The following is an 18,597-nucleotide window of genomic DNA, read 5'->3' as shown; positions in this document are numbered from 1 at the left end:
AGGGTCAGGCGTGGTGTTGAGGTATTTGCCTCACAGATATTTTGGCCATATTATTTTGCTGATTGGATAGCCAATTGGGCATCCAAAGATTGTACTTAGAATTTCACTGCTGCATAATAATAAAACCCTCATTTGTTGCATCGGTTTTCTTGCATTAGGTTTTTCTGGGGACAATTGTCCAAAAATAACTATCATAATTTTTGTGTGTGCTCTATATGTCCCAGTTTCTAGTATTTTATTTTCCGCAACGTTTTTATGGTGAAGAAATTGCAGTGTGATTTATTCGTTATTTTGCCGGTAAAAATAAACTCGATAATTAATTAGCTAGAAAAATAAATTCCAGTTGCTGCATTTCAAAGAAAATTTCACATACCTCAATTGGTGGTCAATTGCAAATCATATGCCACCATTCTCGCTTGCGATGGAACACCATTTGACTTATATAGGCAACCACAGATGCCTGACCATGTTGAGGATATTGAACCTTTCCTTTTCCATGGACCCATTAACAAGGCCATAGTTAGCAAGGATCAAAAGAATATGAGTCAAGACCATTCTAGAGGGTCCCCGAAGTCTAGCAAGCCTCCTATTCCACAAGATGTTTGTCATATTAAAAAGCCTAAAAAAAGACAACCAATCACCAAGAAGCAGTGGGTCCAAAGACCAAAGAGAGAACACCTAGTATGTGATCTTATCTTGATTGGCAAAGACCCAATTCCAATTAGGATCCATGGCAAAGTGGGTATGGGCTATTTCCACATTGCTAAACTTGATGGTGAACTTTTGCCTTCATCGGTGAAAAGTAGCCACCTAACTTTGTTTGATGGAAACTGACTTTAATCATGCATAGTAATTAGTTGCATTTCATATTGCGTGAGCATTCTAACATCATGCATTTGCATACTATGTTTCGTCATAGATTAGATTGTATTTCGAATAGATTTTATTTTTTGTACGAATTTCTATCATCATATAAAACATGGGTGATAACCTACACCCAATGCACATGCTCCCAACCAAGTTGATTTGGATGTGCAGGTTACAATCTATGAACCCAGGGATTGCTGGAGTTCTTATGAACTACCTGTTCAAGCATATGGATCATGCGCTCTACGGTGATCTCATGTCCCCAAGTTGGAACCTAATGCCACCCACCAAAAAGGAAAAGTTTCTTCTCTATTTAATAGCTAGCCGATCATCTAGACAACCAACAACCCCTACTAGCCATTGTTAGATGATTATATGCCATGTGCCTCCACCATTTGCATTAGCGATATGCTTCTCACCATTCGACGTTTGCACTCATTTGAAGGTGGGCTGCTATTCAAAAGACATTTGATCATTTTGCAATCCGATGCTTATACTTGTCTCTTTTGGGCATTTGATATGGATGATGGGGTGATCTAGAAGTTTGACATACCTTGACCATAATCTTGTTCTCTCACCTTACCAGAGGGTTAATCTTTGACTTCAGTCCAGTGGGACCCCCTTAAGGTCCTTTGGGCTATAGGAGGGACAATACTTGGAAACCCATGATTGAGATAGCGTGTTCCATTCTCCCTATACCATACTTAACATTTTCCATACCACATTACAAGCCCCATGTCTCACCTCCATTCTTTAGGTACAACTTGTCATTGGTTCTTGGAGATTTGGCACTCATATGTTCACATACCTTGAGTAGGGCTTGAAAACATTGCCTTGGGAGGTTTATGCAGCTAAAACAAAAGAAAAAGCATATCATGGATACAATAAAGAAAAGAAATAAAATCAAAATTCAAAAGATGACTAAGGATATAATGAATTGGCATGTGGGAAAAAGGCTGGCATGAGCTCTACCTCCCTCATATGGTCATCACCTGGTTCGTGAGTGTTTTCGCCCAAACTGTATTGGCAAGATGCGACAACACTCAGGATGAGGGCTATCACTTTGATCCCCACCCTATCTGTTCTAGCTGTCTCCCTACAACAAGCTATGGGGGGTAGTCCCTATGAAATGTGAAGATGGAAGACTTGTTGGCAACCAACAAATCTGGGAGACACAACTGAATGACTTAACAACTTGGTTGAATTAGCAAGTTAAATGATTTAATTAGATTATCATGGAAGACCAGTGCCTTAAATGGAGTCAATTACTTGCTTAAAACAAATTATTTACCAAGTTACCAGATGAACAATTGTTGCTTAAGGATGCTTCACTATCCTAAATGAGATGCAAATCCTACAATCTAGGTGAAATGCAAAATCTTGGTTTATTTTAAGTTATATGCCTATTTTAAATGTATCCTTCCTCTTTACTGTTTTGAAGATAGTCTTTAGAGTAGGTTGTGAGAGAAAAGCCAAGGGGAAGCAAGCTATGGCTTGATTAATGATACCTCCCCTTAGGTTCTAACCACCCGATGCCTCTGGCGGTGCAGAGATTGTGGCTCTGATGACTGCAAGGTCACCATGTTAATGACTAAAGAGGTGCTAAACTCTTCAAGCTAGATGATAAAGGTGGGCCTATATCTCTATCGACCAAGCTTATGCTTGGAAGTAAATTAATTAATGCAAGAGGCTAATCCTAAGATGCAAGTGCGAAATGTGAGTGCTCTTAAGGTGAGATTATTAATTTTTTTTAAGTACTTGATTATAATGATTTTCAATTATGAACAACAAGGTACTTCAACAATAAATGAATGACAATCTCAACCACAAGAGGAAGTGCTCAAACTAAACGGTGCCAGAAAGTGTTGCCGGTATTACCAATAGATAATTGCTCAAGTGACAAATAAGACAAGATCAATGCTTCTTAAGACAATTAGCAATCTTCAAGATTATAATCAATGAATCACCAATATGCTTATTAGATACAATAGCATCCACAGGAGATATCCAATTTAGCAATGAACAATGTACCCAATTACTCAATGAATAGCAATGAGAAGCAAGATCACAATGTCACATAGAACAGTTAGTCAAACTTATTAAACACTTATCAATTCGATTAGAGCACTTATGTGTGCAAATAGATGCCAATGACCAAATTTTAAGTCCAAATCACTTCAATCATAAATGATTATGAATTATAAAAGTTCCTTAGCCAATTTTAGAGACTTAAATCTCAGAGGTCTGCAATTTTATATCAGCAGTCAAGAAACAATGTAAGATGTCAAATATAAGCTAGAAAATCAATGCATTAAATTTTCAATGATATCCAGTTGATTATGAGACTGCTTAGAATCTATAGATCAGATTTTTAATGTTTAGATCAAACCTCAAAATAACATATATCAGACTTGTAATAACTCACAAAATTAATGATCCAGTCCCTCATAAGCCAACAAGATGCCAAATTATCAATGCCAAATATTCTCCAACAATTAGCTAATCAAGTTCAGTGATTATTAGATGATGTTTCGTTAATATTAATGGATTTATTATAGTTATATGATCGCATAAAATGACTGTAGCAAAACAAAGAGGATAATTAGAGGAAGAGAGGCAAACCAATAGGCGTAAAGGCCTAGTTGAAGGCTAGTTTGACTTCCAATGAGCTTGGCTACCTGCAACCACCAAGTTAGCTTTAATATTGCGGCGAAACCCCAATGTTAGGCCACTCAAACAATTTCAAATTTAGAGATGATTGAATACAAGGCTAGGGCAAGGCTTCAAGGCTAAGAAAACCCCAAGACTAGGGCTAGAAGAGGCACAAGACAAGGCTAGTGGCCAAAGAAGGGAAAAAATAGGACAAATGAAGTTAGAAAAGGGATGAATGAGCAAATATGAGCCCATAAGGGCTGACGTCAAGCCCTTAGAGGCTGACACAAGGCTAGGAAGAGGCCCTAGAGGGCCTACGGCTAAGGCCAAATGGAGAGCCGAGAGCGAGAAAGGCCTCTTGGAGGCCACGACAAGGAGGAAGGAGGAGGACCGAGGCCCTTTTGAGGTTGAACGATGGGCCTGGAGGGGGGCCGGGGGGGGGAAAAAGGCCCCTAAGGGCTTGCAGCTTAGGGAAAAGGAAGGGTCGAGGGCACTAGGAGGCTCCTAGGCCTCACGACTAGGCCTAAGAAGGAAAACGGCTAGGCCTAAAGGCCTCAAATTTTTTTTGAAACCCTGCAAAAACATAAATTCGCCACAAATCATTGCAAAAATGCTGAACGCTTCCTCTTCAGGCCAAACGTTGAGCTTTGAGGTTAGATCTTGCCTTCATAGGCCTAAATCTGCCCCAAAACCCCAACAAAATTCTCTTGAGCAATTTTGAAATCCACTTGCATAAATGAATCAAAGAATGCCAAACCCCAAATATAAACCCCAAGTGCTGCAAAACAAATGGGTTAGAAATAATTTACAAATATACAATATTTACAAAATTAATTTTTTTTGGAGAATTTTTTTTGGATAAATAACAATGGATGAATAAATTTTGAAAAATAAATATTGGCCAAAACCCTTCTGCAAAATCAAATACCATAAAGAAATTTCGGTGCCCAAACATAGTAAGCTCTTCCCCATAGTCTGTGAACTTGGAGCCCAAAGGCTAGCGTACCTATAAATCTCTATCATATTCTCAAATGAAATTGTCAGATCATATGGTGATTTAGATCACCTAAGATATCATGTACCAATAGAATGTTCTTATCACCGACACATGAAATAACAATTGTTTAGCAATATTCAACACAATATAGGATCACGCATAGCTAACATTTATCACATATGAGCAGAAGAAAAACACCATGAACAAAACCCCAAAGCCTTTCTATTATGATACAAAATATTCCTAGCAGAGCAGTCGCTCAATACCAATGTTCAAGAATTATATCATTCCAATATGTCAAATAGAAGCAAAATGACTTCGTTATATAGAGAAACCCCTCAAAGTGGAAAATATTGGCTAGTTGGTTTGATCCTCGTCAAAATAATCTCGACTGTTCAAAATAACTTTATCTTTTAATCTCCACTGTCAAATTTTTAATTTTGAGGAAAAATTTGAATTTTTCTTAAAACCCACTTTTAATTAATCCAAAAATAAATATTTTGGATTAATTTCCTCAAAAATTTGACTTTGACTTAACCAACAAAGTCCAAGGGCTCTAGTATTCTTAAAATATCCATTTTTCCCTTGGTGGGGCCCTTCAAAAATTGACTTTCTTTTGACCCACGAATTTTAGATTATTTTCCACTTGGAGAGAAATTAATTTCTCTATAATTATTTTTGACTCAAAATTAATTAATTTTCTAGCTTAGGATTTTTATTTAATTTAGCCAGAAAAATTAATTAATTGACACTAGAGGGGATTAATAATTTTCCAACCTCAAATATTTTAGCCATGGTGTCTAAATATGAGGGACCATGCACTAAAATATTTTTTACATCAAATTATTACAATATCAACCCTTGAAAGGGGAAAACACATTTAGACTCATACCCTCAACAACTTACCCAATTGTAATAAAATAATTTAGCCAAATGTGCTTAAATTATTCTCAAACACACTTTTACAAAAGCTTGATATAACACTAGGACTCACCTAAGACCTTGTCAAGGAATTCCACCCTAGCTTTGTAGTATAATATGAGCATTATATAAAAAAATTGCCATCATTCAATATTAAATAAATGATTATTAATTTGTTATCATTCTCTTCAATGTCAATTATATATATATATATATATATATAACTTTTATCCACCAAAAAAATGTTTAATTATATTAAAAAAATTAATAAAAAAAAAGGTTAAACAAATATTCATATAACTCATTTTACAATTTTATTATTGTTTGGAGTACATACAACACAACACATCATGACATTAAAATATTTTATTAAACTAATCTGGAGGGTGTATGTGCTGACGACAAAAGTCCATGAGAATTCTATCATGTTTAGTTGCTTGAACCGAATAAAGTTTCTTGAACTGAATGAAGTTGTGCTATTTTTCTGAATGCAAATTAAGTTTGCTGTTGCATATAAAACAGGAATAGACGTTAATCTTAAAAGGGTACAAGTTTGGAATTTCAAAAACTAGATATGTTGTAGGAATTTAGTAAATATTTAAATAACCACAAACATATGCGATGGACTGGTCAAAAGAGGAGACCAAATGTAATTTTTTTTTTCTTGTGAGCTCTTTACTTCTAGGTCTTGTTTTTTTCGGATGCTGAATATTGAATCTTGTTTACTAAAGCTGTAATCATTTTATTGGTTTGATCAGATTTCATCAGCATTGATTGTGGAGGTACTGCTTATTTCATTGATAATACCACTGGGCTTCAGTGGATTCCTGACGTGGGATCTGTGACTAGTGGCAAGGCAGTAAAAATCAATGTTTCGACTGAAACCCGTCGACAATAGATAATAAGAAGTACTGTTATGCCTTGAATACTACAGAGAGGACACGGTACCTTGTTAGAGCAACATTCCTATATGGCAACTTTGATAATAGCAGTGCATACCCAAAGTTCGACCTCTATCTTGACACCACGCGTTGGATCACAATAACAATTGCAACTGCAACAGATGTATATGTTGAAGAAATTATCTTGAGAGCAGCATCTAGTGCAATTAATGTGTGTGTTTTAGATGCTTCAACTGGTGTTCCATTCATATCCACTTTGGAGTTGCGTGTTCTCAATGATTCAATGTATGCAACAGATTTTGAGGAAGATTTCTTCCTGAAGGTTACTGCAAGAATAAATTTTGGTGCCAGAAGTAAGGAACCGCTACGGTAAGTCATTTTGAAGCTTGGGCCTTCAAATATCATTTCTCATTGGAGGTATTTTCTCTATTTGTATTGAATCTAATGGTGGAAACGATTTTCCTTGACAATTATTTGGCATATTCAACTTCTCTTCTTTCAGTCTGGTGGTTTTGAAAATTTAACTGATCCATTTCTCAAAGTTGGCTCCTTGTTTCCTTTCTTGGGATGCAATTCTCCTTTGAAGAACTTATCCTTTCTTGCATGTATTCTCCACAGTCATTCCTTTAGTCATACTCTTTATTTATTTTTTGGTTTTACTTTTTTATATGCATTTATTCATTTTAACCTTGTAGAAAGATTAAAAAAGGAAAAAGCTTCTTGTAGAAGTTCAGTTTTTGCTATGTATATTATCTTGAATCTTTTTTAGTGTTGTCTCTAGTGTGTATACATGTTAAAGTTGGTGAGACTTAATGTTCAAACACATGCCCCAAACTAATTAGGCGTGCATGTTCTGGTTTCTGTGGATAGGGGCACACCCACAAGTGAGATCTTGCCAGTCACAATACCCCCGGGAAATTCTCTAGTTTGTCCAAACAGTGTCTGGTGCTTCGTGGATGCATGTCTATAGCATCCATGCACCTTGGAGATCAGAAAGCATTGAGCGTATGAGGATACTGTGAAACGCTTGAGAAGGTTATCTGGATTAAAAAAAAATTAAGTTGTACTAGGATTCCATTTCCCCTTGTTTAACTCATGTTCACCTTTGTGTTTCAGTAATTGGAAATCCTTTGATCTGCTGCTGAAAACAAGTTTATTCCTTGTGAGCAGTGTAAATATTTAAGTACCTTGGTTGAAAAAATTAATTGTCATGCTTATGATATCAACATAAATGGCATGACCGTGAATTTTCTTAAGATAGTTAATGAAATATTGTTCGTTCATGTTTTTTCTGTTTTTTTAAATGTTTGAAACTTTCATATTCTCCAGCCATTTCTATAGAACAAAAGCTTCCGGGAGGGTAACTCTAGAGAAAAAGTTGGGAATGTATTCCAGTTGTTTCCTTGCAATTCCCAGTATGGAATTTCCATTTCTGTACTGTTTATTTTTGTAAGTTTTAATGCATGGGTGGACCCATGCTCTGTGTTGTCACTCGGATTGTACAAGCACCGAAACAATTGCTTAGGGTGGGGGCTATCACTTTGATTCCTGCCCACTTTGTTCTAGCTGTCTTCCAACAACAGACTATGAGGTGTTGATTTTGGGTAGCATCGGATGTGCTCTAGCTCCGAAATTTTGTGGAGGGGCTAGAATATATAAGATCTCCAAGACCCAGAAATTGTTTGGAGAAATTCCATCTGGATTGTGAGTTATTAAAATAATTAATATTTTTAATGGGTTCCTAAGTCTAAACTTAAGAAAATTAAAATATTAATGGGTGTTAATAAAAATATGGGTGAGAAGCTTCTAAGAGGCGAGGATCAAGTCTGTTTTATTTTTAGCCATTAATTAGGGATTTAATCTCGGCCGTTGATTCATCAACATGAAAAGTATAAGAGGAGGCTTGAGGGTCAGTTGGAGACACACCAAGTGATCAAATCAGTTAGATTTTTTTGGGGTGTGGTTTGCTGAGAAAATCGAATTAGTAATCTGAGTTGCAGTGGGAGGGGCAAAAGTAGAGATTTGGATTGGAAAGGAGTTTCGAGCCAAAGAGTACGTGGCAGAGAGGAAACAGTAGCATCAAAGAGGCAGCGTAGAAGCCTACGTAGCCCAGGAGGGGCTCATGCAGTGTTGACACAGGCCAGGAGGGTCTCTTGCAATGGTAGTGCAGGGTATTCATCAGAAGTCCAAGATTTTGCTAGAGAAGCGAAGTTTTGAGCCGGGGGGGCTGAACAATAGTCTTCCTCTAGCAGAAGGGGTGACGTAGTCTCCTAGAGGCAAGACGCTGGCCCAAGTAGTGACTGCGTTGGGATTTCGTAGTGTTTGCTGGAGTCAGGCCACTCAATGGATCAGTTGTGACTTGGAGAACAAGGTAAATCCTCGTATGTATTTCTTGTTGCCGAGATTTCTCTGAAAGGTTAGACGGTGTGATAGGCAACCTATTGTACTCAGATTCTGCTTGCTTAATAATATAAACCCTCTATCTGTTGCATTGGTTTTCCCGCATTGGGTTTTTCTGGGGACGTGTTGTCCAAAAATAACAATGTCCCTTGTGTGTTTGTCTCATCTATTGTTTCAGTTTATGATCTGTATGTTAGTGTAGTTTGCAACAATGTTTTAAAACTTCGACTCGGACTCCGACTCGGCCGAGGGTCGACTTCGACTCGGTATCGACTGAATCGGCTCGATTTCAATGACTCGGTCGTTGTAAAAAATTACATGAAATATAATATTTCTTTTTTTTTTTATAAAAAACATAATTTTAAAGACTTTCATTCATGTTTCCAAACACACAGCATTAGAATATAGATAGAAGACAACATATGATCAAAGTAGGCTCATGAATATATCCATTATATCAAAATGGCACCCAGTGCACTGCCCAATACATACATGATCATGATATAGAGATCAAAACAAAAACACATAACCAAGAAGGCTAGAAATGGCCTCTATAACAAAAGTAAACTGTGACCAGTACTACAGTACTACTGGCTACTGCTAGAGGAGCCGAAATCATGTGGATCAATCTCTGGATCATCATTAGAGTTAGACAAGCGGCCCCATGGCTCCTCATCATCATCTCCAACTGCAACTGTAGAAGTGGTAGCACTAGCAGGCTGTGCAGCAGCTGCACGCTGAGATAGATAAGATATGCGCTTCTGTTGTTGCTGAGCAGAGGAAGCGCCTGCAACTGGAGGACTTGCTGGCTCTGAGGCTGAGGCTGGTACAAGTGGATCAGGATCTGCATTCAACTGAACATTATGTTCGAGTGATGCTATCGTTTGTAATTCATAATCCATATCCTCATTAGAAGCAAACTCTGCTGGATGACTCTCCACTACCCAATCTGATGTTGGATCAATGTCTTCCAACACAATGGGATCTGAATTAGGGCTTTTGTTCAACAATTGGTTGTGCCTGAGCCGGAGGTTCTATTGGACATATACTAGATCATTTAACCGTTTTTGATCCAAACGGTTTCTCTTCTTTGTGTGAATCCTCTCAAAGATAGACCAATTGTGTTCACACCTAGTAGCACTACAAGTTTGACTCAAAATATGAATTGCAAACTTCTGCAATTCAGGACAATGGCTACCAAAAGCCTCCCACCATTGTGCTGCAAAAAACATGGGAGTGTAATGAGTTAGCTTAACAAAATTACAAATTATATCCAACTTTCAAATTATAAACGATTTAACAAAATAAGTATTAAGAATTTGAAAATTAAAATTTTTGTTTACCTGGCTCATCTGCTTCCCTTGCAATCTTTGCTAGGTTCTTCCCAAAGGTATCTGAGGCAGTGCTGAAGGTTGTGACCTGTCAGTGTATCTCCAGCTGATCACACTCCAATGGGATCATGCTATCAATGCAGTCAACCAATCCATCTCTAACCTCCCCCCTCAAAGCTCCTGTCACCTTAGCTTTATAATGATATAGTGGGTTCAAAAAATACCCAGTGCGTGTATAGGGCGATGGAGTTGATTGTTCCATATTTCATCAATGATTGCCCAAATGGGCCCATACTTAGCCACTTTATCCTTGTATGCCCTCTTTTTTTGCTCCTTTGCTTGATCCATAGCCTCATAAATGAAGCCCATAGCCAATCTTTCCCCATCCACCAACTGCAACACCTTAACCAGTGGCACAACAAGCTTCACAATCTCTGCTGCCTTTCTCCAAAATATTTATTCATTAACTTTCTTTTTCAATTCCCTGCCTTCTAGTTTGTGAGACCACTGGCTTTGACTCCATTCTTCACTGGAAAAAATCTTTTGCAAGTTTCTATGTTGTGAAAGCATAGATTGCAATGTCAAAAAATGAGTAGCAAATCTAGTGATGGTAGGCCTAATAATATCCTTGCCCCTGTGTGTTTCCTCATCAGGCTCAAAATCCATGAATGGTTGTAGATAAATTTTGTTATGCTTTTGGCATGATCTACAATGTTTTTGACCCAATCTAATTTGCCAATATCCTCAAGCATGAGGTCTATGCAATGTGCAGCACATGGGGTTCAAAAGATGGTCCTGTGTTTTTCCTCTAACAGTTTACCAGCAAAAACATAGTTAGAGGCATTATCTGTGATGACTTGAACAACATTAGCCACCCCACCTCCTCAACAACCTCATCCAATAGCTGAAACAACAATTGCCCATCTTTTACCTTATCAGATGCATCAACTGATTTTAGAAACATGGTTCCCTGTGGGCAAAAGATAAGAAAGTTTATGATGGTACGATTTCTTTGATCAGTCCATCCATCTGACATGATGGTACATCTTGTTCTTGCCCATGAGTCCTTGAAATCTTTCAAATACTCATTAATGGAGAAAATTTCTTTCTGCAAACGATACCCCCTTAGCTCATGCATAGTAGGGCCTTCGAAGCCTTTTCCAATAGCATGTATGGCATCAAACATAGGCTCATAATATGGTGAACGGGAAGCATTGAAGGGGATATCAACATCATACCACCATCTAGCTATGTAATCACAAGTAGTCTCCCTCAATTCTTTCTTCCAATGGTCATCTAAAGTGGGCTGCATATGACTTCTACTAGCTTGAGGACCATGTGCATCTGATGGAGAGGATGGAGTGAAATAACTTTTGATATTCATATCACCTTTTTTCATTTTATCCTTTCCCTTTTCTTGAATAGACTCAAAAGAGGGAGGAACATATCAGAAGGGGTTGGATGCATGAGTACAAGGGATAGAGGAAGAACCATCAAAATCAAAATGGGGGTTGGTAGCCAGCATTTTTTGTAGATTCCTCTTCCTCTCAATTTCAGCCTCTAACTCTTTTTGCCTAGCCTTATCCTCTTTAGCAACCCTCAGGCTGGCAGCATACATGGCTCTGATGTTAGTGCGAGCATGACTCCCTTCACCTAAGTGAGATCCCCTTTCTCCACTATTGTCTTGATGGCCCTGATTCCCCAATGTGGCATTAGTCAACTGCTCCATCATCTCAATCAACTTCTTTTGCATCTTGATCATTTCGTTCAAGGTAGTTGTTGTGTTGTTTGGTTCTGAATCTTCTCTGTCTCCCATGGGTCCTTTACGCTTGTCACCTTCGATTTCCCCTTTTGAATTTGGTTCTATGACATTTCTTCTTGACATTACTTTGCTTTAGACCGACAACTAACCAAGAACATGCTCTGATACCACTGTAATATTCCTTTTGGAAATATGACAACCAATCTGGAAATAGAACTCAAAAATCCACAATGAAAATTTTAAACAGGACAAAACCCTCATTATAAATTAAATATTCCAAATGAATAATAAAACACAACCAATTATTCTCGTCCAACAATTAGATAAAAATACTGCAATTACAAATAACACGAGAAATAGCCACAAACTCGGCTTTATTTTATTTATTAGAACAAGATTACATGCCAATGCGAAACTATCAATAGCTCTTGCTAAATGGCATGTTGAGCTAGAAAATAGCTGAGGTGATGGCCTCCAGAATAACTGTGGAAATACTAATTGTGGCCTCCCAAAACTGTAACTGGAACCACTAGACACACCGTGAATTCTGAATGAATTCACCAAGAGATTGGTAGAGATGGGTTTCTGTCCAATCTCACTAAGGCACCGAAGTGTTTTTGTCACAGGCACAATGAACCTGTGAGGACAATTTCCCCAAACAAATGTTTAACTCCCCTAACCACATCACAAGGTAATTCAAAAAATGGGGACATTACAATTGTTCTGCATAATGACTATACTTATGACATGCAAAGCAGTTAAGTTTGCTCATGTCCTTTTTCTTTCCTTGTGAAGACGCTTCTCCACCCTGCTTTCGCTTGGATTTAACTTTTCCTTTCTTTGCTTGCCTAGCATGCAAGTTTCACCTCATCTCCACCTCTACGCTGTCCACTAGATATCAAATTCTCAAAAATCTCCTTCTGGGTGAAGTCGTCCCGCAACTTGGTCCAATCAGGAAGCTGGTCTCTAGCAAAGACACTTGTTACAAAGGTAGCCCATTGCTTGGTACGATCCCTGAGGGCTATTTAACAAGTTCCGTCACATCCAAAACTTCCCTAATAACTGATAGTTCATCATGAACTTGCTGAATTCTTGTGAAGTATGAGGCTATAGTTTCAGATCCATTTATTTTAATATCCCTTAGCTTTTCTCTTAGCACTATCCCCCTGTTTTGGTTTTCTCTTTGGTACAACTTTACCAAGGCTGTCCACATTTGATGGGCTGTTTGCTTCCTTGTGATGTGAGGGATTATGTGATCCTTCACAATGTCCAATTGATGCCTCTGGCTTTACACCTTTCAGATTGTGCTCGGTTGCTTGCGTAGGATTTGAAGGAGCTTGGATCTCTTTATTAGCAAATTCCCACAGGCGATTGCCTATCAAAACTAATGTGATCCTCTCTTTCTATGGACTGAAGTTTGTATCCCCTTCCAACTTGTCTTCAAATCTCAAACTTGATGATGCTATCTTTTTTAGATTAATTTCAGCCACAAAACCTTTGATAGAAAAATGTTATTAAAAAAATGTTGCTGTTTGAAACCCTTGTACACTAATCTTTTCCTACAGAGCTTGCTCTTGTTCTGATACCATGTTCATTTTTAAGTTCCAATTGTAGATTTATTGTTTCATGCAGTTATTTTACCCTCAGAACTTTTCTTTATGCAGTAAATTAATTTTTGAAAACTACAAACAGAAAATAGTTTGGCATCTTTAAATCAACAATTTGCAGAGGAATTTAAAGCAGAAAATTACTCAAAAAAATTCAGACAAGACAACAACATAAATTAATCATCCAACTTTCAATCATTTAATTTCTCAAAGAAATCATGGTCTCCCTAACCAAGGAAAATGACCCTTAGAATTTACAAGGAAATCACTGCAAAACCTCAGATAAATTCTTCCAACAAAATCAAAAACCCATTTGGCCTCCTCAAGCCCCTGCGCATCCACACGTTCGGCCTGGAAAACCCTAATGTGTCGCACATACGACCTCCTTGCTGCAGAAAAATGACTGGCCGTCTCACACATGTGGGTCACTGCTATAAAAGATTCTCCTGCTGTCCTTTTCCTTCTTCTTCAACCCCTATGCATCTCTCACAAAAGAAAATCTGCAATATTACTTTTGCAAATTATTTAAAAAAATCTCTTTTTGAATTACTCTCTCACTTGTGTTTTGTCTTCATCCTCTCCCCTAGGCTGTTTTAATAATTCTCCATAGGCCAAATCACTAATCTTCAAAGTGATTGAGGGCTAGGATTAAATCCTAGATTTCTTTGATCAATGATGGAGATTAGATGTAAGTCACTTAAATAATTAATGGTTTATCTTCAGAAAAACATTATCCCAAAGTGTACATTAATCAAATAATTAATCAATGTACATTTCTCAAGATAAAACTTACGAAGGAGACCATATTAGTTGCTCCTCTGGAACAACCACCTAAAGAGGACTTCTCCTGCATGCAAGACACCAGCCTATGCAAAAGATCTTCTGAAGTGTCATGTCCCTTCTTAAACACATTTGTAACAGGGTGCTGCTACACAATTTTGCACAATTTTGGCTATAAGGAAGAGAACCGATCATTTTCGACTTCGGGACTTAGGAGGCAATTCAACTTAATTTGGTTGCTGGTGGAATGTGGGGGCCACCCACATGGGAATTCAAATTGGATCATTCGAATAGCTTGGAGGGAAAGTAGAAGAGGTGGATGGAGGGAACCACATGAGGCAAGGGAGGCCCAAGGAGTTATAAGGAGGGAGCAACTCTCATTTTGGGATTCATTCATACAACTTACAAACGAAATCACTTGACTATTCACTCTGCTGTTTTCTGAGTCAACTGGCTGTTTAGCTACGAATCTCTCAAGCCGGAGATTCAACCTCTACTTTAGGGGACCATCCATGTCCGCCCTAGAGAGGCAGTTCTACAAGGATTTTAGGAGTTCTGGGGTAGTAACATAGCACCACCAACCAACGTAGAGCAGGGAACACATATTTTTGGGTAGCCAGAGAATACGCAGAGGGAGATAGAGGCCAGTAGAGATCAGATTGTTTGCCAGAGAGTTAGAGAGTTGAGATAGCAGCAATAGACCAACATTTTTGCTGAGTTTTACAGCCAGCAAAATCAACATTCCAACAGTTCGAATTGCTGGGCTAGGGGACAACGTAGAAGCCACTCAAGAGTTTTTCGTGGAGCTTAGGAGTAGGTGTCTTAGGTCAAGATCTCACCCAGGAAGTCAGGGATTGGATAGCAAGGGTCAACCCAGTACTTTGGGGGCATTTCCAGTAGCATTTACATGCAATTTCCAGCAGGCTGAGTTTTGCAATTGCAACGGAGGTTGGGCTCCAAGGGGGTTGAATTTCAGAAGTTTAAACTAGACAAAATCCTTTCTGGGTTTTTGACAAGGATCCCAAATCTAAAGTTTCATAATTGTTTGAACACTGAAGGTGGGGTTTTAAGCCGTATCATTGCAACAGAGATTGTAGAATTGCTGGGGATTGAATAGTGCCTTTGGGGGTCGATTATGGGAAGTCCAAATCAGGCCAAATCATTTCTGGGTTTTTGTGGTTTTTGTCCAACGAGTTTGTGGTTGAAGTTTCATCATTTTTTGAGCATCGGAGGAGTTTCTTGCAGTCCCTTTCCAGGCAGTAGTGAAGTTTTCTAGGCAACACAAAGCATTAGAGGAGCTGTCATTTCCAACATTTGAGATCATTGTATTATCACCTGGGTTCTGTCACACTTGCCATTGAGGCAAGCCCAGGTGCATTTCTCCATACTATTGTACTTGATCCATTGATTAATAAAATGGCTCAGCTGGTTCTTAATTCCAGAGTTTTTATGAGCATTTGCTGATTGTTTAAATTTTTTGTGTTGTAAATCGTTTTTGCTTTGCATATCACTATTTATTTAAGTTTGGAACATTACAGTGGTATCAGAGCATGATCTTGGCCCAACTGTGGGAAATTAACCAGAAGATCATGGAAGATTTGGGTATGAGTGCATAGTGACGAGTGAAACCAGAGACAAACCCATGGCTCAAGGGAAATCCAATATGCAGAAATTCTGGGGTAGAATTCATTGGGACGATGAGAGGTTGGCCCAATTGAGGAGAGTGACAAACCAAACGCATCCTCACCCTTACAACAAAGATGTTAGAGGTGAGTAGGCCGTGGGGGTGCAACCATCTACATCGTGTGGGGAAAGTCGACCAGATCAGGGCACCAGATCTCCTGAAAAGGAGAAGAAAAGAGAAAAACGGTTAGAGGGTGAGACCAGGTGGCGCTTTTGTTGGTGGAGACCTGGCTTTAGATATCAGGAGCTTGAGGAGGAGGTTGAACATGATGATGAAAGCCCATAGGATGGTGAGGAGCACATCGATATACCCGGTGTAGCGCAGGAGTCACCTTTATTAGAGACCTCTTTGATAGCCCCAGTTGACACCATGGTGGAGAGGATAAAGCCTATTCGCATAGAGCCATTTGTTGAGGGGGTGCCATCCTTGGACGAGATGCCAACAGGTGCTGAGGTATCTGGAGTTGTGACCGAGTTTACAGGTGATAGATTCCCATGACAATTCCATCAGTTTCAGGCCGACCTTCTAGCATTAAAAAGGAAGGCCGCGTTAGTGCGAGAGGCGATTCTGCAACAGAACGAGGAGCTGGAGGGCATGAGAGTGGTTTGTGCTGAGTTTACGACCAAATTGAGTCATGTTGGGGAGCAGTTGGATTCCCTACCAGTGTAGCGAGAGTGCACGTTGGAGCGTGAGAGCAGCCCTCTTTGGGCATACATAGACGGGGCTGGCAACACTGTTAGGTTACCTTGGCCCATTGGATAGAGGGAGATAGAGCTACCTAGTCAGATTGTATGTATTGACCAGGATAGCGAGATGAGACGACCTGAGTTGCATAGGGTGCAACACCTGCACGCTGGGGTTTTTCTATGTGCAGGAGTTTGTGCATTCGATCCCTCTCTTGGGGTTGGGTGGCGAGAGATTCTGAGTTGGTACCTGGTGGAGTGGACTATGGAGATGGTAGTGGACCCAGGTGGAGCTTAGCAGGAGTTTCCAGGCACTGGGGATGCTGGAAGCCCTGACTGGCATTGGGATCCGGGAGGGACTACCTATCATTTACCATGTATGTTGGTTGATTACAACCAGGATGGTGTAGTTGACCTAGCAATTAAGCATGCGCATTCGCTAGGGGAGTCTTGGTCAACACCAGTGGCCAACCAGTTTATGGAAAGACTCTTTTGGTTTTCTTGGTATGGCATTTGTACACAGGATCACTGGGTGATCAACATTCTCTGGTAGGAGTTTGTAGGAGGAGGTGGCATTGGCAGGCCACCAGACGGTGCCTTGCGTGGAGCTGGGGGCCTTTCACTTTTGTGCAGGGCACAGAGGACGCAGAGGAGCAGAGCAGTGGTGGCATCACTGCTGACACATAGGGAGAGTCACTTCTTGGATCCCTCAGGGGGATTTGGAGGGAATATCCATTCATCAACGAGGATAATGATGCAATAGTGGAGGTGATGATACTGATCGGGTGTGGCCTGACATGTAGAGACATAGCTCTAGGCCATCATATCCAGGGATGTGTGGGAGCATCTAGAGTTGAGCAGTGGTCTACAGGTGGGCATGGAGATGCATGGTGGTGTGTTGTAGTGTGTTGGACTGTGTTGCGGAGTGAGAGTGCCTAACATCGCAATGAGTACATGCGGGGAGTGACAGGAAGCAGGACGGTACAGGATGGCATAGCTACAACTAAGGGTATCCAACAGTGTATAGGGGTAGGCCGCAGTGTACAATGGCATGTCCAGGAGTACTGGGATGATCGGTGGTATGCAGAGGCGTATGGTGCTGCACAACAAGGTCTTGGAGTGTTGCCTCCAGGGACACCCATGGACGGAGATACTGGGCATACCTTTGGGTGTAGTTCACCCAGGATCGATGGGGACACAGTTGAGCGATGCTTGATGGTATCCGTGGGGATTCACACTCCTGACCCTCTTCTACATCACTTACAGGAACGGGTGATCTGGTTGTTGTCCTTTGACACTCTGGGCACGAGCAATAGGGGACGGGGAGCTCACCCAAGATATTTGGATGACACTTGGTGCGATAGAGGGGAGACTTCTTAGCGGGGGCATCGAGTCAGTGTGCGAGTTGACAACCATAGGTCGAGGGATGGGGTGATCACCGACAGGAATGGCATATCATTCATCATTGATCCTATGCCTGGGAAACTGGTCACATGGGAGACATGTTTCACTCTTTCCATAGGGCATGTCTGGACCATGCATGAGTAGAGGATACCGTGTACAACTGAGATAGTTGTCCAGTATGTATCCGAGTTCCCGACATTGTATCGACACATTCTCCAGGGGCAGGTAGCCGAACCAGTGGTGATGGTTGGCATGAGCAAGATGGATCCACATACATTGAGTTGATTGCTTATATCAGATACCCACCTATTGGTTGCATTCAGGGGTTAGCTATTTGGCACACGTGGTTTCCAGTGGTCATTAGTACTACACAGTGGTAGGCACTGGATAGTTTAGCATGCCTTAGATTAGTTAATGATATATGGAGCCTATATATGGGTGGCATGCAGGGACTAGAGATGAGGGCCAAAGGGATTCCATCGGTTGTCAGGCCTATGCCATAGCAGGTCTGCCTATGGGATGCAGGGATTCAGTTGATCAATAGATCACTCGTGATGAGCAGAGTCGTGGCAGAGAGTGATATAGTTCGCTCTTGGAATGACACATG

At 40.0% G+C, this 18,597-nt stretch overlaps 1 protein-coding gene across 1 annotated transcript in view; it reads left to right on the top strand.

The window, feature by feature from the left end:
* LOC149206545 (putative LRR receptor-like serine/threonine-protein kinase At1g67720) overlaps window positions 1–18,597 on the top strand; it is a 233,692-nt gene that overhangs the window by 33,156 nt on the left and 181,939 nt on the right. The window contains 2 exon segments of the mRNA XM_089395469.1: window positions 6,196–6,330; window positions 6,333–6,708. Coding sequence (XP_089251595.1) covers window positions 6,196–6,330; window positions 6,333–6,708 — 511 coding nt within the window.

The sequence above is a fragment of the Pinus tabuliformis genome, chromosome 1_2 (genome assembly GCF_031772625.1).
Source record: "Pinus tabuliformis cultivar Carrire ecotype Pingquan chromosome 1_2, CPIR1, whole genome shotgun sequence".
Taxonomy (NCBI): Eukaryota; Viridiplantae; Streptophyta; class Pinopsida; order Pinales; family Pinaceae; genus Pinus; species Pinus tabuliformis.
Note: the sequence above shows the minus strand (reverse complement) of the source record. Positions and strands in the feature narration are given on the sequence as shown.